The 25,261-nt window shown below is 39.9% G+C and overlaps 1 protein-coding gene across 4 annotated transcripts in view; it reads left to right on the top strand.

Moving 5' to 3' along the window:
- Positions 1–25,261, top strand: part of Runx1t1 (RUNX1 partner transcriptional co-repressor 1) — a 111,004-nt gene that overhangs the window by 82,012 nt on the left and 3,731 nt on the right. For all 4 annotated transcript variants that reach the window (XM_087190593.1, XM_087190596.1, XM_087190595.1 and 1 more), the window contains exons 10-11: positions 4,728–4,918; positions 23,572–25,261. The exon at positions 23,572–25,261 is cut by the window's right edge and continues 3,731 nt beyond it. In XM_087190593.1, the coding sequence (XP_087046719.1) occupies positions 4,728–4,918; positions 23,572–23,847 (467 nt within the window). In that variant the 3' untranslated portion in view covers positions 23,848–25,261. The remainder of the gene's footprint in view (positions 1–4,727; positions 4,919–23,571) is intronic.

The raw sequence follows: 25,261 nt of genomic DNA, 5'->3' as shown, positions 1-25,261 counted from the left end.
CAGGGCTGAAAGCACCAATGAAAGAGACAGGGACAAAGTTTTTGTTACTGTTTTGTGCAAAAAATTTCTCTTTGGGATTTGATTTGACTCAGCCATGTTCTGTGAAACTTGCTGAATCTCTGGTTACTTATATCTTTTTATTCATTTATTTTCTTTAGTATAACAAAAAACAGTTTATTTGGAAACAAAAAAAGTTGGAAAAGGTAAAGGGTAGACAGCTACCATGGGTGGTAGGGGGCATTAGACCTGAAAGCCTACGTGCCTTGGTACTAGGCTCCTTTTATTGAGGACTAGTGTCTTTTCCATCCCCCAGGTGGGAGGTTACTTGTATCTTATCCAAGATTTTTTATAGATATTTCTAAGAAATGCTGATTTTTTTTTAAGAGTGATAGTCTTTAAAATCTTGCCCAATGTGGTATTGCATGCCTGTAATCCCAGCCCTCTGGAGGCTGAGGCAGGAGGATTGCTGTGAATTCAAGGCCAGCCTGAGCAACATAGTGAGTTCAAGGCCAGTTTAAACTACAAAGCAAGACCCTGTCTTGAAAAAAAAAGCTTTAAAATCTATAGTATTCTTAAATTTAGTAGCTTCGATTAAGAACCACAAAGCTTTCATGCATGTCCAGAATAGAAATTATATAGATCAATTCAGTTTAAGAATTAAAATGTACATGTTGCACACCTATCTAGTATTACCTAATTTATGATAATCGTGTCATTTTTGCAAGCTGTTCGAAACATACTGGGTGTTATCTAGCTGAAAGAGTTGCTACATCTTCCTTCTGAGCATTTTCTTTTCCCTTTTTAAGCTGTTAGTAGATCATATTCCAGTAAATACAAAGAACTGTCATTCTGGACAGCAGAAGGAAGACTATGTCAAAGGAGGAGGGTCTTTCTCTGTTTCCCTTACTTACCTGTATTTAAGTTAAATTCTTGATAGTTCTTAAAGGAAAATTGGCAGTGAGGTCTCGTGTAATCCAAATTCCTTCTGTGCTATTATCTACTCAAGTCTTTGTTGGACTGCTATTAAGTTGAGAGTAGATTTTTCTGAATATACCACCTTTGTTTGAAAGTCAACTTGAATAGCTATTACAAAGGAAATCTTACCTTAAGTGGTAAGCAATTGAAAGCAGATTTAAAACTGCACTGTGTATTTTCCACTTAATCAATTTTTTCCCCCTACTTGACATACTATAATCTGTTGAATCCACCATTATTTTTCTTCGCTGCCTGATTTGTGGGTTTTGGAACCTCCACTTTAGGTTTGGGAGACTTAGAAGGAAAAGCAAGATGAACACTTGCTTCTTTTGGGTCTGTATAGTCTGTAGGAAGGATTAAACCTCACCAAAGAAATGTTTGGATTAATTTTTAGATGCATCTGTCATGTATATTAGGTCATCATTCTGAAATATGATTTAGTACTGTGTAGATTAAATTCATGCTCTTTTCATGGTTGTGTCTCTAATCATCTGCATCAGAACAGTTTGGGAAGTTTTCTCTGGTGGATGCTAAATTTTAATCAGTATATTAAATGCCTAAGGTATGGACGGCAGCTTTACCTGGAAGTCTCTAGCAATTGCTTATCATATAGACCCATGTAGACTTCCTAGAAGGCATTTCTCCCATTGACAATGTCAAGTCATACACCATGATGGGAACACCAATGACAGAATGAGACATCTGAGATCAGCTTGTTACTGTTGGGAGGCTTTCCTTCCTTGTATTCTGAAATTGGCTGTGAGCAAAACAAAACAAACGAAAAAGAAACCTATAAATTATGTCTTTCCAATGAAAGTACTATTCATTAGCTTTGTGGCCAAAGATAACTAAGGCATTTGAAAAATACCAACATGGCAGAACTCCAATAAAACATTATACTATAACCATTGTATACTTTTTTCACAGAAAATTATAATTGCAAAAAGTGTACATTGTGCTTGACATGTCATATAGCGTTTTGCACTGTTTTATTTTGAAGTTATTTCAAACTTCCATAAATGTTTCAAAAAACTAAAAAAAATAGCTTTCTTCTAGGTTCTCCCATTTTGCCATATTTGATCTTTTTTTTTTTTTTTTTTGGTACTGGGGATTGAACTCCAGTCCTTGTGCTTGCACAGCAGGCAGCAAAACCCCTGAGCTAAATCCCCGGCCCCACCATATTTGCTTTAATATCCTCTCTTTTTCTAAATCCTTTACTTGTTTTATTTCTCTGATCAGAGAAAGATATATATTTTATACTATCACAAATTTCTCCCCAACCATTTGAGAGTAATTTGCGAAATGCTGTCTCTTTATTAAACATTTTGTTGTTTTTTCCCCTAAAAACAGGGATATACTTGGATAACCATAGTACAGTTATCAAAGCCAAGAATGAATATTGATATTCTTATTTTATATACATATTCTATGCAAATTTTGTTCCAATAATAAAGTTTAATAACATATTAATTCGCTTTTTTAAAGACTAGAAACCCCAACAAATACTGAACACCACATCAGTTTTTTCCTAAAAGTAATGTTCCTTTAAAGTAACAGCACATATAACATGTGCATTCAGAAGTTACACAGGATGTTTGTAAAACTAGAAAAAAATCTAACATAAAGATGGTTTTAAAATTGCAACTGAATGTTTTCTTCAATATATTTCTTTTCAAACGATCAGAGAATGTTTGCAGTTGGTAATAAATATTCAAGCACCTTGCAAATGTCCTACCAATTCTGTTTGCTGATCTGTATATGCCTGTGGGATTAGAATAGGAATGCATAATTTAAATATAAATTGCCTGATTTGCATATACAATTAGTCAAGCTACAGCTTTGATCGTAAGCAAAAATTATTGTCCTGTATTACCACTTAGATAGAATTTTAATTCACCTTGAATATTCAAACTAAATTAAACCCTGGCTGTATAGTTAGAAGGGCAGTACTTCCCTGGTGCCCTGAGTCATTTATGATAGGGTAATAAAGGCATCTTTGGCCCCCTGGTGAAGAAGGCACTGTAAGCTCAGTCTGCAGTACCTTGATTCTATCCAGATTTTAAATGCATAACTTGAAGCAGCCAACAAAGGCTTAACATTTTTAGTTAATATTTCCAGTCTGGATCATACCTTTATATTTTCATGGGTAAAACCTAGCAGACAGTAATTGCAAACAAATGTTCTTCAGGAATAGTGCTTCTGAAGTGACAGGCCACAAAAGTCACGATAGTGAATTACTTCTTCTGCAGAAGAACTGCTGACGATCCTAGACTACATGTAGATGTGTGAAATAAACCATAGGAATTTAAGAAACCATAGGAATACATGCATCTCTTACATTTTTAATCTACAGTAAAACATTTTTATTAGGAATCTATGTTTTTAATTAAACAACATTTAATTAAGGTGCTTTTTAAGTGGGTGAAACAATTAAGTGCAAACACTTGAATGAAACATGTCATAATTAGTTTTAATAGAGTGTTAATTGGTACTAGGTTTGCCAAGTTAATAATTACTGCTTATTAAATTTTCAATTAATCATTGTCATTTTGCTTTGAATAAAGATGAAAATTAGATAAACTAATTCAGGGGGAGGATATTTTCCCTTGTTAATTAGAAGAGTTAATTTTTTAAAATGGAAATTACTTGTTTTAGTTGTCAGTCTTATGGTGTACATTAGTTGAATCTTTGTACCCTTACTGCAGCCAAAAATAAGAGCTCATTGGACACCTGGCAGATTCACAGTCAGGGCCAACCGTGTTGGCCAGCAGTAGATGCTGTCACGTTTGTCCGGAGCAACAGTCGGTTATCCAGAGCTCTTGTATGCCTTTGGTGAAGTCGAAGGACAGCAGCTTAAAACTTAGACATTAGAGTATATTAAAAGCCTGTCACTTGGTCTATTAAAGTATAAATCTGTATTACTCAGAAAGTGACTTCAGAAAAAGGCAAAACCAGATCATCTTGTTTCATCATCAGTTTTATTGTAAAAGTCTGTGCTACTTGCTGAGTTACCTTTTAACTCTTGTGTTGCAGTTTGTTGTGGGGTTTTTTTTACCAGAAAATAATGGTTTGAACTCATATCTGTGTACATGTAGAATATACTGCTTCCTATTTTCTGAATAATGCTTTACCCACAGACTTCCTGGATTCATGTTGCCCCTGTTGTGGAATTCTGTCTTCTTCATGTGTTGGAATGGCCCAGACAGGTTTCTTGTGAATAATCTTGTCCTTTCAGTACTAAGTGTGGTCTCAGAATCATTTCTGTAGACACTAGCCTGGTTAGAAAGTAATAGGGATGATAGATACATTTTAAATATTTTTCCAGAAGTGCAAGTTAAAGAAATTTTTTTTTTTTTTTTTTTTTTTTTTTTTTGGTGTTTTTGAGACAGGGTCTCACTATGTAGTTCAGGCTGTCCTTGAACTCATTATGTAGCCTAAGCTGTCCTCGAACTCATTATGTAGCCTAAGCTGTCCTCCAACTCACTGCTATCCAGCCTCAGCCTCCTGAGTACTGAGATTACAGGTGTGCCACCACTCCGGGCGTAAAGAAAAATTCTCACCCCAATTCTCACTGTTTGCTTTCCTACGCGAATCTCAAAGACCGCTAGTTTTTTCAGACAGCCAGAATTGCACAGCAATGTGGATGAGAGGCCCGCTGCCCGCTAAGATTCTGTTAGCGCCCAAGGCCTGCACTAACGCGGCTGTTCGCTGTTCTCTGTCCATCCGCTTGGCCCGGCCTGACCCCCCCACAGAGGAAGCTGTGAACGAGGTGAAGCGCCAAGCGATGACCGAGCTACAGAAGGCCGTGTCTGAGGCGGAGCGGAAAGCCCATGACATGATCACGACGGAGCGCGCCAAGATGGAGCGCACGGTGGCTGAGGCTAAGCGGCAGGCGGCAGAGGACGCGCTGGCCGTCATCAATCAGCAGGAGGACTCCAGCGAGGTGAGGCCGCTCCCGAGGGAGCAGGGTGGCTTCCGTAACCGGGGTGCTCTTGATCCCAGGGGGCGACAGTTCACAGCGGAAGAAATGCAGAGCAGTTTGGAGATGTTGACGCACTTGTGGAATTGACTAAGAGCTAATCATATTGTCTTTATGGAAGACCTGGAAGAAAACGACATTTAGACTAAATAGGTTTTTAATGTATTCTATGAAATAGATGAATGTGAAATTCTTACAACTTTCCAGCACCGTTTAAAGACTCAGAACATGGCTCCCTGTCTCCCTGTCATGTGCTCACGCATGGTTTCCTTTTGACCAAAGGGCTGTGATAGGCCGGGGATCAAATTAACTTCTTTAGCTCTTGGTCCTAAAGTCCAGTTGTAAAAACATGTTTTTACATCAACTAAATATTTCTTAAAGATTTTGTAGGCACTCTGTATTCCCACACTATTTGTCATAACCGTTATGATGGTCCTTAAATAACATTGCTGTCAGAAGTGATATCATTTAGTATTATTCCAGTATATATATTCCACACATATGCATGCAAAAATAGCCTAAATGACTCCAGAATCTGGGAAGTAAATAACTAGAATATAACGATACTTTTAAAAAACATGTCCCATAAAATTAAAGCCACGTAGATATGCCCCACCTTAATTAATGCAACATCACAATCATCAACCCCAAAGAAACTTTGGATAAAAGACTACAATTAGCCCGTCTCTCTCACAAAGCTGAACTCAAAGGCATGAACTGATAAATCAATGGTCTACTACAATACATATCTGTAATTTGTGAGGGAGAGTCAGAATTTAATTTGTACCAGGCTTTTCTGTAGATGAAAGACGCTGCGGGAATCACTCAATGCCCAGAGTTTCTATTTAATGTGTAGCAGATGAATAACGGGGACAAAAGGAATTGATTTTCAACATTTGAAAGTTTCTCAGGAAGAGAGGGACAAAGGGAAGTTTATCTACCCTTTAACTGCTGACTTTTCCATTGTCGACCTAAACTAGACAGAAATTCAATTTTATTGGCATCTAGCAGCTGAGATATGTAAGGACTTGGTGCGTTTTATGTTTCTGTAAAAAAAATCTTTATTAGCATCTTTTGAAGAGATCTTGTACAAGTTAGTAACATTGTAAGGCACACTTATCATCCTGCAAAACTGCTTGCACATGAACATTTTAGAGCTATGTATATGTTAAAGAGTATAAGTCCGTGAATTCTAAAAACAAGTGTCTAGGAAGAAATTGTGAATTAATAAGTCTTGGTGTTTGGGCAATGACTTGTTGTATGCTTTCACTACTGTATGAGCTTTGTGTCTTTATTATAAAATCTATTCAGAATAAAAAAAGGGATCTTGACACCACTTTTTAGTGTTATCTAAATACTGTGTATTGAATAGACCTCAAGTCTGCAGAGCTTCCAGAACCCAAGCTGGCCAGCCAGAAGAGCTCTGCTTCCTTGGATGTGTGTAAAGCACCCTCCCACCCCCGGTTGGTCTCCTGGGTGGGCAGCCCATCAGGTTAGGATCCTGTGGCCCAGCTAATCTGCCTGGTGGTTCAGTACCTCTCAGAATTCTCACCTATGATGTCATATTCAGGGATTTTTCTTGATGATTAACCATTTGTCCCCAAATAAGGCCCACATAGTGTTGTGCTTTAGACATTTAAAGCTCTTCATTTTCCTAGGGGGGAGAAAAGGGTCTGACTATGATAGTGATTGGTTGAAAAAAAATATGCATTCCCATTAAATGTAACAGCTATTGATTTTCAAACTATATTCAGAAATTAATGGACCTTCTTTTTTTGTGACCTCCCCAGGGAAGTGGTTATTTGATACATACAGCTTTAAATTACACATATCCACTTATTTGTTTATGCTTCCAGTAAATTCTTGAGCTTTTATTACATATCAGGGACAGTTCTGGCACTGAGAGTACAACAATGACCGCTTGTCTTGACTACAATTCACTGAGAGTTGAATAACTAAATTATAGAGTTGTAAGAAAGTTTGACATGAAGGTCTCTTATACTTGAGGATGACCAGGACTGGTTAGCAGCTGTCCTCCGCCCCTCCCCACCCCTCCTGCTTCTGCTGCTTCCTCAGGAAGTGGGCTTGCTTTGCTCATGTGGGAAACAGGGGAGACAAGGAGGGAAGCTTTAGAAGCAGGTGGCCCCGTGGCGCTGAGTGTTGGGGAAAGATCAGTCAGAGTCAGACCATCGCTGTTTCAGGAGAGAGATGGGGAGGAAGATGGATAGGCGAGGTGGCTGGTAGTGGTGCCAGGGTTGGGGTTAATTGTGCTGTCTGGATACCCATGAGATAGAATGAGCAGGACGTGACACTTGAAAAGGATAGTTTTTCAGTGGACCTACTGGGCTTGAAATTGGCACATCAGATGACGTTACTTGAACCACCTTCAGAAACTTGCTGGCTTTGATCCGTCTGGGAGATGTGTAGAGGTCACAGGGAAGGTGACCTTTGTTCATTTTTTGGTGTGTGCATAAACAACACTAGTCAAAATGTTTAAAAGCTCAAATCAGTTATTTAATCCAGCTAGACAGACACAGCTTCTCTTGGGTTGGAAGGGTAAGTAGAACAGTCTTAAGTGGTTCACCATGTCCCATGTGAAAGGCAGGACAGTGCCTTGATACCCTCCTGTCATCACTTGAGCACCTCCTTCTCGGTGTCCTGCTGTGGGTAAGAAGTTACATGGTCTCAGCACTTACAGACCAGCCATGTTTAGCTGACTGGATGGTTATATCCTGCGGTGTGACAGAGGGGTCCGAGGGCAGGGCTCAGGAGACTGAATTGAACTGTTTGCCACTCAGGGATGATTTATTTTACTCTTGTCAGACTGTTTCTCAAAAAATGGTATGTTATTCACTTACCTTACGGGGCTGTTTAAAATATATTTTTTACATCAGTATTTTCATTTATAGTGTTTCAAGAGCTAAAATTCATGGTGTTGTTATGTGCTCGTATTTCCCATAGTACTATACTTTTATGACTGGACATTCCCTTCTCTCTTTCCTTCTCTTTATTTGAAGCTATCTCCTATGGTAAACATCAACCACCTTCTTATTTAGATTGTATCTATAACCTATATAATTCAAGTCCACAAAAATATGTAGGTCATGTAAGTACACATATTGTTTTATCTTCTCCCTTTTTTAGAGACTATAAGAAGGAACCTGAGCTTCAGAAAAAGACTCGTTCTAGCCCAGTGGAACTGTTTCCTCTGAGCTGTTTGTGTTAAGTGCAAGAATCTCAAAACTGCTTCTGTCTCTAAGCTTTCCTTCTTCTTTCACATGTAAAATGGAATTGATAATGCTCACTCTGGTTAGAAAAACCAGTGGTTCTCAAAGGTTGACAGTAAAGGGTTGCACAAGATCCTAAAGGAGGACAGAAGAGTTGAAAACATTTAATTGAGACCAGCAGGAAGAAAAAAACACAGAGGTAGGAAGGAATAATGCACGGGTATTGTTTGGTCAGGGGTGGAGCACCCCATAATTTATCATCCGAACTGGGACCCTTTCTGTAGGAAACAAGGTGCTGTTGCTGGGATGGACCCTCCCATGAACCAGCTTCCTAGACAGTGGCAACCCCATGGTCGGCAGAGTGACTGGAGGTTGCCTGAGGGTTGCTTCACCCAAGATGAAATGAGACCCACAGTGACCGTGTAGCACTGTGCGAGGTGTGGATCAGAATTGCTTTCTGCTCAGTAGCTCATTTTCTTCTCAGGCTTCTGTCAGAGTAGAGTTGTTTTCTTCATTTTGCAGGGTAGAAAGCTGTGTCATGGAGGGGCCCAGCCTCCTGCTTGGCATCTCACAAGGACTGTGTGTGAGCTGCTCCTAAGCCTGGTCTGCCTGGCTCTCTGCCACCTTGTTAATAGTCATATGGCAGGGGTGGGAATTGTCTTTTCCTGATTGTGCTAGGGGGCCTGTTTCTTCACTAGACTTTCTCCAGTCATTTCCACCTAGTTCCTTAACTTTACTTGAGGCTTATAGACTAATAATTATTATCCCTAGCAGAATGACACTTGGGACAGATCCTAATCAATATGATATTTTATATATTTTATCTTTTTAAAGTTTTTTTTATAATCCCAGCATTAGCATAAATCAAAAAAAAATTAATGGAATCTAGTCATCTTGAACTGTTAAATTTTTTCAATTTTCTTTTTTTTTTTTTTTTAAGAGTAGGAAAAATTTATTGGGAGAAAGCAAGCTTCTGCCTAAGAGAGACAGAAGGGGGACCGGAAAGTGGGTTGCCCACCCACCCCACTTTTCAAGGATGTTTTGTACAGTAAAGCCGTGTGGTGAGGTGGGTACAAAGTGGAACAAAACTATAAGACCCAATGGAAATTTACAGGGTGGGCATGAGGTGGGACAAAGCCATGACCAACCAATAAGATTACAAGTACAGTCACCTGGGTAATATTGATTAAATGGGGATCCAATGGGGAAACAAGTCACAAACAAGGAATTTTCCATTTAGAATATCAATCACTGCTATCTATCTCCAGGGGAAGTAGTGCCTCCTCTTTTTATAATGCTAACCAGTGAATGTGCCTCAGTTGTTCTCCATGTTGGCTCCTTGCAGTTTTGGCTCTTGGAGGGCTGGCACCTTAAGGGAGGCCCTGTCTAACTGCCTGTAAGGTATCTAATTAACTTACCTATGGGTAATATTCCCCCCTCTGAAGAAGTACCCCTAACTGCTGTGAGGGGGCAAAGGGCGAAGACCAGTCTGGCTACTTCCAGCTGAAGAGGGTCGTAGTAGTTATGATCAGCAGTCATTTACTCTACAGAGGGTCTATCTAAAGGCTCCAGGCATTGTCATCTTGGTAGCCATATAGCTTTAAGTCTGGAGGAGACAAACAGTTAAGAACACAGGGGCCAAATTATAAGGTCAGCAGAATTGCTATGAATATGGCCAACAAGGGTTTCCGCTGGGAGGAACTAGTAATAGCCTCCCACAAAGAGGATAAGGAGATGGTCCAGGGGACTTCAGAATCCCAGCATAGAAGTCGTATTGTAGTTTAGCAATTAATAAGCTGTTTACAAGGTTGATGTGGGGGATCCCAGTAAAAGAAGGCTAGCACATTTGTCATTGGTTCCATTTGTATGACTGCTTGGAGTTTGGCAGCTCTAGGCAAGAATAAACAAAACTTTTAAGAAATTAGAGCATGCATAATCTAAGCATGAGCACACTAGAATGGAAGGGCAGTTTGGGGAGAAAGTCACTCTTAGAAATTGAAATAGTGATTGTAACCTGTTGGCACTTAGATTCTTTCATTGATAAAAGTTACGTATAAGTTTGATACTCTGTCATAAGTCTCTCTAGTTTTAGCTGTAAGAAAATAGATAATTTGAAGAACAAATCTCACTTAAGAAATTTAAAACTCTAGCTGAGCTCTTATAGATTTTACCATTGTTTTTCCCTAATAATCCATAATTGGTCAGCTACTGGCGTAGCTAGAAACTGCCAGAAGGGGTCAGTGACTGGAGCCCCTTTCTATATCTAGCTTTATTACTATAGCATTATTTTATACCTCCTTTGGTTATTCTTTTTTGCTGAGTGTTTAAGACCAAGTTAAAGTGAGACCTGTGCCAATCAGTATAAACCTCTTGCCTATCTATCAAGGTCAGTTAAGTCTCCTCAGGCATTACTTTGGAACCACGCATAGAGCCTCTCAGCTCCTCTGTCAGTGTCAGTTGTCAGGATGGGTCACGGCCTTGCTTGACCGTGTTGCTTTCAGTGAAAGCATGGGAGACTTTTCCCTCTTTGTGACCCTCCTTTGGCACATGGTACATTTTGTCCTCTGGTGCCCAGCAGTCTCCCTGCTCAGGAGGTTGAGTGACTTACCAAAGATGTAGGATCCTGTAAGAAAGGTTCCTTTGTGTCCTGGATTTTTGTTGACCTTGAGGGGCCAGGGCCAAAATATTGGCTGTCCTCATAGCCCAGTTACCTTTCTAGTTTTGGTCTCCAAACTTTAGTTGTTGAACACCCAGAAGAGAAGATCAGCGACATAGTATTTTAGTATGGGCAGTGAGCTTAACTATTATAAAAGTTAAAACATCAAGCACTTTTGAAGTATAAAGCACAGTTAGAGGGCTGTTATTTTTTACCAACCATGGTTGTTTTAGTAGTTGAATCCCTGTAGAATGTTAACAGACAACAGTTATATATTATACAGAAACTTAGGATTAAGAGCTACACATAGTATTTTAGCATGGCAATCATGATGACATTTTCTTTGTAAAACTTACATGTCCATCTTAGTATGGAATAGTCTTTCAGTCAAACACCTCCATCCAATCACAAGACTTTAAATGACATAAAGAAAACTCTATTTGTTATCCTTTAGAGGGATACCATCTAAAGAGAACATACATGTTAGCTTATAAATGTACCTTACGAGTTCATAATGTTTAGCCTCTAATTTTAGTGTGTGACATTGTTTCAACTGTTTGACGGCTGAACATCCCTAAGTCTGGTGACACATATAACATATATAAGTTGTTAAGAAAACTACTGTTTGACTGGCTATCTCATGCTGGCTTGACATGTACCTCTTATCACAAGTAGCTGGAGTGCAAGAGAAAGGCAGATGCCCGAGTCAAAAAAGCTCATTACCATAAACAATGCCTTAGAAGACCTGTACACCCAGAAGGCATGAATGATATTTAGTACACCACGAAATAACAATGAGTATCAGTTACATGAAACCCCTTGTCATTTAATTTTGCTTTGTACCAAGAACATTTTAAGTAAAACCTTGTTTTTTCACAGAAAACTTAGCCCATGACCAGTGTATACCTATCACAGTGATATGTTTAGCGATGTATTTCCCATGAGGCTATGGAAATTATTGGGGTCCCCATTGTGAACAAAGGCTGGAATAAATTTTTTTTTTTTTTTTCTGTTGGTACCGGGGATTGAACTCAGGTTCTTGGGTTTGCGCAGCAGGCAGCAAAACCACTGAGCTAAACCCCCGGCCCTGGAATAAATTTTTTCCAGGCAGCCACTCTTTTATTTACCAAGGGGAGTCCTGTCCAGTAGTTTTCCTAAGCCCAAGAGTTTTTATTATCTTAACAAAATTTTAGGTGACCTGGGAGAGCCAGATCATAGCAATTAACACATTATTTTTGACCAATGAAAGATTCCCAAATTATACACGGACAACAATATGTACTGTATTTGTAAAACCAGTTGACATTGTTTGGATCATCTGGCAACCTGGGGGAACCATGTCCTTAATTACATTTATCTGTAAGCCAACTTGAGTTACAGGCAAACATCTTAAAAAATCCAAAATGCCAAAAGAAAAAAGCTCAAACATAACAGCTGTAGATGTTATAACAAATTGGACAGGCAGACACACACATAAAACAACTTGTTTGTAAATCAGAGTGCATTCAGATGTATTTGGCCAAGTTGAATTATAATTTTTATAATTTTAGATTTATAACTATAAGACTAGTCAGAACTTTGTAGATCAATTAACAGATCTCTTGTAATAAGAATCAAAAGGAATAAAAACTACTACACCTGTGAAAGCAAAGACCATTTTAAGATGGGCCCTAAGCTGATGGTTTATCTGACTAGAATATCCAGGTATACAGGCTTCTCATTGTTGCTTTGATAACCATAGTTTGATAGCCACATGTAATTGTTCCCTCTGAAGGGACAGACTATTAAAGGTAATTTTAACTGTCTCCAGTGGGGGTCTGCTCAGGCCAGGTTTGCATGGAGAAGAGACGAGGTGACACTCTTTGGAGCTAAATATGAATTCCAAGCAGTGAGGGAAGAAGGCCTGCCAAGGCTCCAACCTGCTGCGCTGCAGATGTCTACCTATGACAGTTTTTCCCATTTTGAAAAGAAACAAAGGAAAAGAAGGCATCCTTGTCTATCTCTCTTGTTCTGTGCCCAATCCAAGGTGCCCCTTAGACTTTATCTCATCCAGTGCCAGTGGCGGCTGACTAGAGGTGCAAGGAAGTGGCCAGAGCCAGGTCAGCTGTTCTTTCCATTCTCTAATTTTGCCTGAGGGCTGAAAGACAGATAAATCTGAACTAAAACTTTTACATTTATCTTTTGAGAGTTTCAGGATTAAACCTAGACCAGTTTTCTATATGGCCCAGTGATAAACGAAGGTCAGCTTTACTCTGGAAGGATTCCAGGGAAGGGAAACTCACCATTCTGGAAGCTTTGTCTTGAAATCCAGCAGCCACAGAAAAGGGAAGTACCTTGAATTAAACTGCCCTATTTCTCAGGAGCAGGGCAGTGGAGAAGGGAGAGAAGAGCGCCTTTGAGTATGGCACAAGAACTAAAACTTAACCATCTCAGGTGTAGAAGGACAATGAAGATCAGGAGCTTTTCCAGAGTGGATCTGCAATCCTTAGCAAAACATGTCTCCAGAGACAAAAGCTATGATTGACTCCCACTGCATTGCCTAGCAGAAAAATCAAACCAATAAGCAAAGAACCCAAATGGCTCCTTCTTGCCTCTTGAGAGAGAATGAAAGTGTTCTAACTATATTGTTTAGGGCTTACCCTTTTAATGAATTACTCTGAATCTATAATATCTAATTTATGATTGAAATACCCTACAGGCTGTTGAGCAGCTCCCTGATGTTGTAGAAACACTCCCAAAGCCATGTCTCACCTTTTATTAACATACAAACTGAAATGGTGTCCTGTAGTTAGGCACTTAGAAGTGCTTGTTTGAACTTCTAGAGTGCAATCTGGGAATTGAGGGTCCCAGGTGTCTGTCTCTTGGGTTTCTCTATAAGCTAATAGGGGCTCACACCATCTCACTATATCCTGCTATCTGAAGGCCACAAAAGCCTGTAATTTCCAGGAATCTCCTTAGCTATTTTAGAGTCTTGGGGTGTGGAAAGGAAAGAATTGGTTTAATTCTTTCTTCCCCCAGTCTCTGGGTTCCCTTAGATATAATAAGGCCTAAGTATTTTACCTCAAGGCTGCAAAGTTGTGCCTTAGATCTAGAAACATTATAATCCCCCTCTGTTAGAAAATTGCAGATATCTTGACTAGAAAGTTCTTCTGAGGGGGTACATAACAGCATATCATCTACCTATTGCAAGACTGACTTGGGAAAAACTATAGTATTTCCTCCTATCAAATCAGGATCCAGGGATGTTCAGCTTTTTCCTGGTAAAATAGTTGACAATTTAAAATAATTGAAGGACTTAGTTCTCATGTTTCTTAGACCTTCAAGAATACATGCCTGAAAATGTCCTGTATTTAATCTCCTGTCTGATTGGCAGGCCAGTGGAGGTCTTGTATAGAAACTGATTGTGTTCCAGTAAGAACCAGTTGTTCCCCTGGCTGCCTGTCTTTTGAGCTTCCAAAATTAAGATAATATTTGTCTCTACATGTAGTAGTAGCTTGTAATACTACTTGTCTCTCATTAGAAATCAATGTTTGATTTAAGAGCAACATTACATCTTTCTAATCTACTCCATAGGTCTGAGTAAGTCCTCTGAAGACCTCAATGTTCATATCAGGTTCATCTGAAAACTTTCTTAGGTCTCATTTAATCTGTCTTAGATCACTGAGAGAAAAGGACACATGAACACAGTTAGTCCCATATTTGTCATTTACTTCCTGCAAGAGATGTTGTCTTTGAGGGACCTGAACAACTTAGCTAAGGATGGATATGGCCTCATGGAGATTTTAATTATGGCTGGCCTAGAAACTCCACCCTCAGCACCTGGTGGTCACGGCTTAAGGTTGTCTTGGAAACTTTGTTCTCAGGTTCCAAAGGCCAAGGAGTAGCCTCAGGCTTAGAGGTGCTGAATGTCTTAAGGGTGAGGAGTCTCATTTTTCTCTGTCCCACATTTACATTTGAACACAAGCAAGAATTACTTTTTAATGTAAAGAAAATCTCAACAAAAGATGATTTTGACCATTTTCTCTCTTTTACAGTATAATTCTAATTGTGAGATAGCATCATAGTACTTTCCTCTGTGTACTCAGCTTTAGGAGGTAGGCACACCATACACAGGTTTAGAGAAATACTAAATTACTCCGTAATATATTCCATAGGAGTAAGAGGTTCAGATATGGAGTTCCTAATGTGAAACAAGAGAAACAAATATAGCGTCCCATGAGTCTCTGCTTGATTCCTGTGCCCCCTGGGGTGTCCTCAGGGCATCCCCCAAGGTTTATAACACTCCAGGGTAGATAGCTACCATCTAGAGAGAGAACCAGAAAATAAAACTGGACTGGACTGTCTACCCTTTACCAGTGCACGATCTTATCTTCCTCAGGTAATTCATATCCTTACTCCAGTAGGTATGCTCAAAGCACAACTTGACTTCAGCCATAACAATCATGTTTAGAGAAGGAAGTATTGCTAGCAAACCAAGAGATTTAAACCACTGATTTCTGGTTTCTTGAAAGAGAGGAAAATAAATCAACAGTCTAATTAGGACACTTTCCTACAAAAGAGATCACCTTCAGAGATGGTAAATCAGAGATTCTGCCCTAGGCCCTATGGTAGAGAAAGCTCTGAGAAATTTCTGTTGTCTATCCAGTCATTTAGCCAACTTTTATTAGCAAAACAAGGTTACTCCTTTAAGGTCCACTTTAAATTTACTAAGTATTTGAAACTCATAGGTCCTCCTAGCGGCCACTACCTACATAGTAAAGGTACTCTTATGGACTTCCTATGTAGGCATTAATGAAGAGAAAGGCTGGCTAAAATAGTCCCATATTCTAGTTAGCATGTAAAAGCACAAATGCAGGTTACTGATTGCTATTTTACCTAGTGTAAAACAAAACAGTTGTTGCAAGTTGCCTTAGTCTTACTTTCTGGAAGGAGAAATGGCCTGACTACAAGGGATTTTCAAATGAACTCCCAACAAGTTAGAGAAAAGTTTAAGGGGAGTTTTTAACTCACTAGCAGAGAGAAAAGGCCCCAATAAAGCTCAAGTTGTTTAAACATCAAAAAATCATCATATAGCATTTTATAAGTCCACAGTCAACGTTCCAAAGTCCATAACCTATCAGAAAAAACATTTTTCTCCCCTGCACACATAAATGATGAAGACCATGCCTCGGAGGGGGAGAGAAGGTTCAGGTAGTTTTTAATCTATCAAAGATTTGAGTTTTTGACATTTGTCTAGAGGTCTGTCTTACTAGTAGTAGAGAAAGCAGTCCAGACTTGTAGCGCAACTCTTAACGGACGCTTAAGAAAGGACTGTGACGGCATTGCTTCAGATCACTCTGAGACAGGATATCTGATGATCACTGACAGAGTTCCCCTTTCACCTCACTGAGGAGTCCAAATAGGACAAGATATGGAGATTTTCTGCTGATTACCTGGATGGGCTGTCCGGGAGGGAGCTAGTTTCTTCTGGGAGACCGTTGGATATCCACCAGGGAGTAGCCCTGGCCATGACGCCTCCGTCATCACCTCAGTTTCTGCTGGTTCCACGCAATCAGAGCTCTGTCTCCGAAAGGAACCCAGTTGCTTATCTGGTCAACATTCCACCCACCATTGGCGTCAGTGGAAGTAGGGATTCACCAGAGGGCAACTGGAGAAACCTGTCCTGTGCTTTGAGGGTGGCAGCTGCCCCAAAGGCAATTACTAGCTGGCGGAGTAACCACTGTTTAGCATTCTATAAGGGACAGATAAAAGCCTGAACTGTCTTTATCTGAGATGATTTCATAAGAGACCCATTTTATGGCCTTTTTAAGCAACTAAGTCTAAATGCAACACATACAGAACAAGAATAAAATGTAATTTTAACAAAAGACAGTGCATAAGAAAAACAGGAAATTTGCAAACATTTAAAGCACGACTTAAAATTAAGACACTTTTGAAACAAAAGCCAAAACAAAGGCCAGAATTTATGAAACAAAAACCAGAATCTATGAAACAAATGTCCAGAGCCTATGAAACAAAAGTTATAATCTATGAAGCAAAAAGACCAAAGTTAGAACCTAGGGAACAAAAGCAGACTCTTACCTCTGACCAGTAATCTCAGTGGAAGACCTCCAAAGTGATATAGGGGAAGAGATATAACTCTCAAACCTGCTAGATATCCGAAACTCGAGTTCGTGTTCTCTAAAATCAAAGATTGAATTCTAGGAACAATGGAGGTTAAGAGTAGGAAAAATTTATTGGGAGAAAGAAAGCTTCTGGCTAAGACAGAAGAGGGACCAGAAAGTGGGTTGCCCCTCAATTTTCGTTTCCATTTCCTAACTTTTTTCCAATGGACATTGTCAGATTATGGCCATTTACAATGAAACATCTACAGCTCCTCCTTGAGGAGCTTGATCTAGCTTGGGTGATTGAAGCAAGTAACTGGAAAGGAGTATAGAAACTGATTAGTAGTTGTACTGCTCCAACAGTTAATTCTGAGTTTTAAGCACCAAAATGTTGCTCCCAGACTAAAACAGTCTTCACAGGTCCAGAACCACATAGTTATCTCAAGTTAGGCAGTTTTGTGGTACCTAAAGAGAAACACTGATCAGGTCTTTACATTTTATATTTTGAGAGCCTGCTAAACCCTGATGGTGTGAGCAAATCAAATTTCTCCGCCCCTGCTCCTTCTAGAGTTACTGGTACCACCTCCAGTAGCGTCTCTCCAGTATGGCCTAAACTCTTCAGGTGTCACCTGTGTGGGCTCATGGTTGCCACATAGAAACCTCAAAGTGTGGTCCTGGAAAAGCCCTCACAGAACAGTCCAATCCCAGAGCATGATCGGTGATCCTGTTTCAATAAGGTTTTTGTTATATTTGTTAAAAAGCCAGATCTTCCCTTGGCCCTCACCCATTGGTATGCACTGATTGTTATGGTTTTGATCTAAGATGTCCCCTAAAAGTCTTATGTTTGGAGATGGGATCTGCTCAGATGAAGTGGGTCACAGAGTGGGAGTGACCTGGAAGACTCTATTTTTGTCCCTGCTTCTGCTTCTTGGCTGCCATGGGGTGAAGCAGCAGCTTTCCTTTACCAGGCTTTTTTTGCCTTGGAGCCAGCCAACCATGTACTGAACACAGTGGGTATTGTGAGCCAGATAAACCTCTCCTTTTAGGTTGTGGTTGTCTGGTATTTTGTCCTGGTGATGGGAATGAGTATAGGAATTGGTACCAGGAGAGGGGTTTTTGCTGTGACTATACCGGATTATGTGGTTCAGAAGATTTGGGGATTGCTTTGTGGCAGGAGTTTGGAAAGGTTTGGAGATGCTGGCTAGAAAATAAGGGTTGTTTTTTTTTGTTGTTGTGTTGTTGTTGCATTTATTTAAAAGCCCGAAGCCTTGGCATGCACTAAGGCTAGTTGTTGGATCCATAGGAGTTCATGGCATAGTGAACCAGAGCACTGGGCTTGGGATGACTTTGAATTGCTTAACTGTTGGAGCTTTGGACTTCTCAGCTGCAAGGCCAGGATAATATTTGTGGTCAAGGTGGTGAAGAGATACATATTAGATGATTAGAAGTATTTTATTAAAAATGATCCCTGGCAAATGTGTGTGTGTGTGTGTGTGTGTGTGTGTGTGTGTTATGGGGTGAGAGAGAAGAGGGAGAAGGAAACCCAGTTAAATTATTCTATGATTCTAACAGGAAAGGCCTCAAGGAAATTTGAGTAGTAACCATGACATAGGAAAGGACAGAGTGACTGAGGAAATGGTTCAATAGGGAGTGGTTGCAGGTACTAAAGAGTTAGAGTTATCGACTAAATATCTAGGGCTCAAGTGTTGCCATTGACCCAAATGGAAGGCATCAGAATGAAGTTCAGGGCACACTCACTTGGAGGAGCATCCTGGAGGAGCACCCAGTGCACACCCAGTGCAGGAGGCTGTAATATGAGCCTGCAGCTGAGGAAGGAGGTGGCCGTGGAGAAACAGGGTTCAGAGTCTGGCTTACAGCTCACAGTTAAGACCTGACGGGGGAGCATGGGAAGGACAGGATATTTCTTTATGTTATTTTCCCTCTTGACAAACACTTAGAGAAAAATGAACAAAAAGAAGTGGAAGTTATAGTATAAGAAAGAAGAGTTTTAAATCTTGGAGACCAAAATTAGGGAATTTCAACAAGGGGCATTTAAAAGGAAAAATTGGGAAATGATCAGTAGTGGTGAATCTTCAGAATGTTTGAATGTTAGGGTGAAAGAAAAGTAATAAGTTGTAGGGGTAATAAGATGATGTTCTTTCCCTGTAGCTGTCAATGCTCGTAGTTGGAGGGATTAATTTGGACTTAGGCCATGAGCTAATTACAGAGGTAGAGAGGTGCAGGGTGTGGAGCAGGGACTATATCTCCACCTGCTTTCTTCAAACCAGTGCCAAGAGGAAGATGTGGTATTATTTCTGGCCATTTCTTCAGGACTCCCTGACCCTCAGGCACTGTGCTTAGCACTGAAATAACCCTGAATTCTCTTGCAGCTGATATTTCTTTACTTTATGCACTTTTGCTTCAGGAGCCTCAGTAACTCACCTCTGTTTCTGAAGCCATTAAGTAATGAAGTTGGAGAAGAAACACAAGTCTTTGCCATTTTTATTTTTGTCACATGCCATGGCACCATGCCTTTGGTACCTCCAGTATTCTGGCCCAACTGTGTCCACTTTCAGTAATTACAAGTGCCCTTGAAACCTTTCTGCCTCAGTGGGACCTAAGAAAAGATCTGAACTGAACTGTGTGACATTTTGGACAGAGTCCTGGGGGACTCAGACCTTGGCTGTGAGATTTCCTGTCTTTGTGATTTTGGGCAAGTCTTTTAGTACAGAGGTTATTTTGAGGTCTTCTGTTTCCTGAGCTGTAAAATGTACATGAAAGTGTTTTCAACTGTAGTGCAATGCAGGTATAAAATGTTCTGATCCCAGTGTGAATTTAAGTCAGTGTGTTCCCTTCTGTAGAATTCTTTACATGTTGGGAGCTTAAATTATAATTGTTTTACTTAACATAGCGAGCATTTTGGTGTAAGAGAAACTTACAGTAATTCAGGAGAAAATCTTTTGCCTCTCAGAAAAAGAAATATCAACAGTAAGGAATAGAAGGGATATATTTGGCCAGTAAGGATAGAGTGACCATTCTCGGTATAGAGAAAACAAAAAGAGGGGCCAGGAATTTAGCTCAGTGCTGCCGCCTACCTCGCAAGTGCAAGGTCCTGAGTTTGATCCCTGGTACCAAAAAAAAAAAGGGAGGGGGAAGGGGATTTTTTTTTCTTAGAGGCAAAGGGCAAAGAGAATTTCTGATAGAAAACACTGTCAGAAGTCTTTCATATGTGGTTTTAGCACCCGAAGGCTTCAATCCATCATTTCCCTGTCCACATAGAGCCTTGAGTTTAGCATATTTAGCAAAGGTGAGGTTTGTGTTCGGCTTCAGACTCTTCCGTCTGAGTCACAACTTTGGTCAGTCGAATTGTTCTCATTTTCCAAATAGGGAAGACAATATTCCTTATGCTGAAAAGGAAAAAATAGTATCACAAATAAGTGAAGACTATAAAAAACACACTAACTTTGCAAATGAAATGTACTATGAAGTAATATTTGGGAATTTACTCTTGTGCAATTTCGGTTAACAGTATCACACCTAAAGAGCCTGAATAATTGCCAAGTGCAATTATTTAAAATTTTAAAAGCTAATAAACATAAAAAACACATTAGAAACTGTAAAATTCAATTAAGCCATTGACTGCCTTTGTCCCCTATCTTTATGGACATATCCTGGGGCATTAGACATAATTTGCAGTTTGCACCTTTGTGAATAGAAGTCTTAGAAATGTAAAAGGATCTGACCTAGAGTACTTAGAGAGTCCTGTACCTGCCTCTGCTCCCAGGACTGTACTGTTCAGAGGCTGAGAGGCACTGGCTGGGCATCAGCTGCACAGGTATGGACCAGCCAACCAGAAATTCAGTGGGGCCACCTAAACGGAGTACATCACTAGGAATTGCTTTTTCAGCCTTCTAATTAGCTGTTAAAAAGGAGCATGCACTTTGGAGTTCTTTGCTAGTTGAGAATGCACTAAAGTTCCTGACACATGTTTTTTATTCTTTTCTACCAGATCATTTAAATTGCTCTGTTGTACCTTCCTACAGCTAAAGGTTGTTTTTGCCCCATTCGTGGGCAGTAAATAAAAAGAATTGAACAGCCTCAGAATGGAACCAGAGGTAAAGCTAGCCGGAGTCCTTAAATCCTGGATCAGAACCAGGCAGTGCTAGGCAAGAAGCCTCAATTCCCAGCAGCTTCGCGATCTAAAACATCTGTTTCTGTATTTGGCAAAATTCCACTTTTTTTATTTGTAAAATTGTTCCCATCTTTGAAAACACTTTAAAAAATAAAGAAGTCCCCGTTCTGTCTCCTTTTTCCACCCCCCAACACATGCATTTGTAATTACCTGGTTTAGTCTGTGTGTTTAATCAGTTTAAATTGAGAATGCTGTGTACATCTGATTTCAATCTGAAGGAGCCATTGAACATTGGGCAGTTACCACCCTTGTGTCTGCCAAAATGTGCCTCTGCCAAAAAACGGATAGGACTCACACCCCAGGGTATTTCCTAAAGAAGCCACTTGACTCAGATTAGATGTTTAATTTCCTTAAAATATTGTTTTGGATTTGGGTCTCTGTTCTCTAATTGGGATTTTCTGATGTAATTTAGGAATATCGCTTATTTGCTGAGTTTGTGCCAGACTCCAGCTGGCAGTCTTCTAAAAGCTAAGCCTTACAGAAGTAACTTCCCTCCAAGCCCTGAGTGTCATACCTCGCTGCTTTGAAGGGTGGGCCAGCCTGTATTTATTCATGTCTTTGTGGAACCATCACCCATGCAATGCAGTGGAATTAATTTTGAGGGAGGAGGGCATTAATTTTGAGGAGGAATAATGGTAATGAAGCCTCTGATTAGAGGTTCACCTCTTTTGAGATATTTTCCTAATTGAAGCAGAAAAAACTTTGTTCTAAGTTCTAGTACTGATTATTTTAGTTTCATTTTTGTGACTGACATAGCAACCAAGTTGTGTCTAGATCTCTTTAGCTAACTTCACCTAGTTTGAGATCATAAGTTTAGTTTTTCTTCTCCGTGGGTCATAATTTTTGAATAGTGAAGAATAAAAAGTTGAGTTCTTTCTAGAAGTTTTAAACCAGAGTTCTTAAAGTCTTCTGGCATTTGAAAGCCTCTAGGAGCCTTTTTATTTGTTACAACATGACCAGTAGCTATTCCCTGGCACACCTTGCACAGTAGCAGAGCCTTATGTGTTGGAGCGATGGGCTAGCACTCCACAGGGATAATTTCAGTAGACTCATGAGCCCATCTTGGGCTATACAACCTGGGTGCTGAAAGCAAAACAGATGTAAGGAACACGATGGGGACACTTGTAGTATTTATCTATGACAGGGCTTTTAAAAAAAAGCTATTTTAATTGTGATAAAACTACACACTGTCAGCTGGTTAGGGTTACTAGATTGTAGTGAGGAATTTGTTTTGCAAGAAAATAGTCAAAACCAATGAAGATAAAGAATAAAAAACATGGCACAAAGCTAAGATCACTTGATATAGCATTTCACAGTGGAATTGGTTTCACCCTAGGAACTAGGAAGATTTAACCATGTAAATGAACATTTAAAGTCAGCTTTCTGTGGCTCAGTCTCCTGGAAGGCCCCCTGAGGGCACTGTCACATTTAGACTTCTCTGCATTGCTCCTGCCTTCTGGAGCTCTGTCCCACACAGGTGTTCTGTCTCTAGGACACCTCTGCTCTAATAAGTTTAAGTCTCAAAGGCAACCTCATTTTTGCTTTTCACCCATCTTGCAAGACACCACCTAAGATAGGCAGCTGACTTGCTAGGGTTTGAGTTTAGTCTCCTGCCTCCCACATGAGCCCACGTTCCCTCTGCTCTTCTGACTTTCCTGGGTTGCAAAGGAGCTACATCAGCTCATTTCTCATTTGACAAAGCCGAATTAGGCATTGTTTGATTTATTCATTTCACAAATATAGTATTTATGGAGCACCTACTATCTATCTAGCACTGGCTGCTTAAAAAAAATCGCAGTGAAATAAACCAAGGATCATGCCATCCAGGTTGCTGAGGTAAAGAGGGTTGTTTTAAGATTGTGCTGGTGTTTGGTTGTGAAGTACACTAAGTGCAGTGGGAAGTACTGAGTGCACCGAGAGGTTACAAGTGCCCTACCTCTCCCTATCAAGCATCTCCCAGAGGAGAAGGGAATAGAATGTCGTATCCACTCCGTTGTCCTTGTCTTTCTTGGATTCTAATGCAGGGTCTGATAGGTCCTTTTTGATTTTTGTTACAAGGAAGAAGCATCTGACCATTGTAGTACTGGTATTAGAAGGGGAAATAATTTGGGAACAGTGATTTCTAGTTAGTAAAAGTGAATGGAGAATTTAGATACAAAGATAGCCAAAACTGAAAAGAAAGGATTTTATAGTAAAACTTGACAGGGTCTTTAACTACTTTGTTCAGTGCCATAATTTTGGTTGGTGGAGAAGTTGGGACAATAATTAACACTAGACCCTGCATCTAACATGTTTGCTGTGTATATTCATGCACATACGCCTGTACTATGCATTATGACCATTATTTCTTGAAAATAAGGGGACAGTACCACCTGGTCTGTTGATCAGACTTTTGCCTTGCATGGTGCATTCACCTGGGATCTCCTTTTCCCCTTCAGAGTTGCTGGAATTGTGGCCGTAAAGCAAGCGAGACCTGCAGTGGGTGTAACACAGCACGATACTGTGGCTCCTTTTGCCAGCACAAAGACTGGGAGAAGCACCACCACATCTGTGGACAGACCCTGCAGGCACCACAGCAGGGAGACACACCTGCTGTCAGCTCCTCCGTCACACCCAGCAGTGGGGCTGGGAGCCCAATGGACACACCACCAGCAGCTACTCCGAGGTCAACCACCCCGGGGACCCCTTCCACCATAGAGACAACCCCTCGCTAGACGTGAACTCAGAACTGTTGGAGGAAAGACAACACAACCAATATGAAACCAGTTCCTCATCCTCAGAGGCTCAAAGTCATGTTTTTGTTTGTTTGTTTATAGATGAACTATCCTATTTCAGTACTTCAGCAAGAGCAAACCTAACTGTATCTTGAGGCGGTAGTAAAAACACAGAGGGCCAGTAACGGGTCGTAATGACTTATTGTGGATAACAAAGATATCTTTTCTTTAGAGAACTGAAAAGAGAGCAGAGAATATAACATGAAATGCTAGATTTGACCTCCTCCCTGTTATTTTCAAGTAGCTGGGATTTTAAACTAGATGACCTCATTAACCGATGCTTTACCAAACAGCAAACCAAGAGATTGCTAATTGCTGTTGAAAGCAAAAAATGCTAATATTAAAAGTCACAATGTTCTTTATATACAATAATGAAAAAAAAAAAAAAGAGGAAACCCCTCAAGGGCATGAGCATTGGATACAGCAGTAGACATTTTAACCAGAAGATGAATGGCGTCCGTGGGTTGCTAACTGAACTTTGAAGACCCGCTACAAATGCGCAGATGTGCAGCAGATTGGAAGGAGACACAGATGTTCAGTTTTTTTTCCTGTTTCTGAAAAGAAATAATAATAACCAGGTGAACAGAATGAAAAATGAAAGATGATTTGCAGTGGGATGTATGAATACAGCAGCAAGAAAAAAAATGCCATAACACAAAGGCTCCTTTTTATATATATGTACACGCACATACACACACACCGAAGTAAGAGACTCAGCCTGCAGTTAATTAGCATTCTGGCAGCTTCAACATCAGCCAGCTGCCCTAAATAACCCTTCAACGTTTCTTCACTTTTGCAAGGTTTCACAGAGTAAGACATTGGGTCTATTCCAGCTCATTCATTTTATATTGAAAAATAATTTTTAAAAAAATATGGTGGCTGCAGCTCCAGCCCCTTTCCAAAATTTTTCAACCCCACCCTGTTTGGATTTTTTATTAAAAACTAGTAGTTCTCTTGGTGTTAAAACACTTCTGTCCTGTGAGGTTTCCCAATGGTGTTTTTCTTGTAAATGTGTTGGACAAATGTGAAGATGCATTGTAGTTTATCCATATGCCCACATTTAGTCTCTTTATTCCTAGTTGGTGAGAAACCTGTATCTTTCTATGCTGCTTTTATATCTGTATGTATTAGTGATATTTCTCTAGTAGTTAAAAAGAAAAAAGAAAAAAAAACTTTTTGGTTGTCCTCAAGAAAAGAAAAGAAAAAAAGCTATCTTTCGGAGCTGCTATTTCACTCTCTTATAGGATTTTTTTTTTCCTGAGAACCAGCATGCTTCACGGAATGCTAACATATTGGTGTTTTTGTAAGAGGGATGTACATAAATGTATTTTGCACTGTCACAATGACTCCCTTG

Source organism: Heterocephalus glaber, unplaced genomic scaffold (assembly GCF_053883595.1).
Source record: "Heterocephalus glaber isolate CG9 unplaced genomic scaffold, H.glaber_assembly_v1.0 deba00001553, whole genome shotgun sequence".
NCBI classification, from domain to species: Eukaryota; Metazoa; Chordata; class Mammalia; order Rodentia; family Bathyergidae; genus Heterocephalus; species Heterocephalus glaber.
This window is presented reverse-complemented; position numbering and strand designations above follow the sequence as displayed.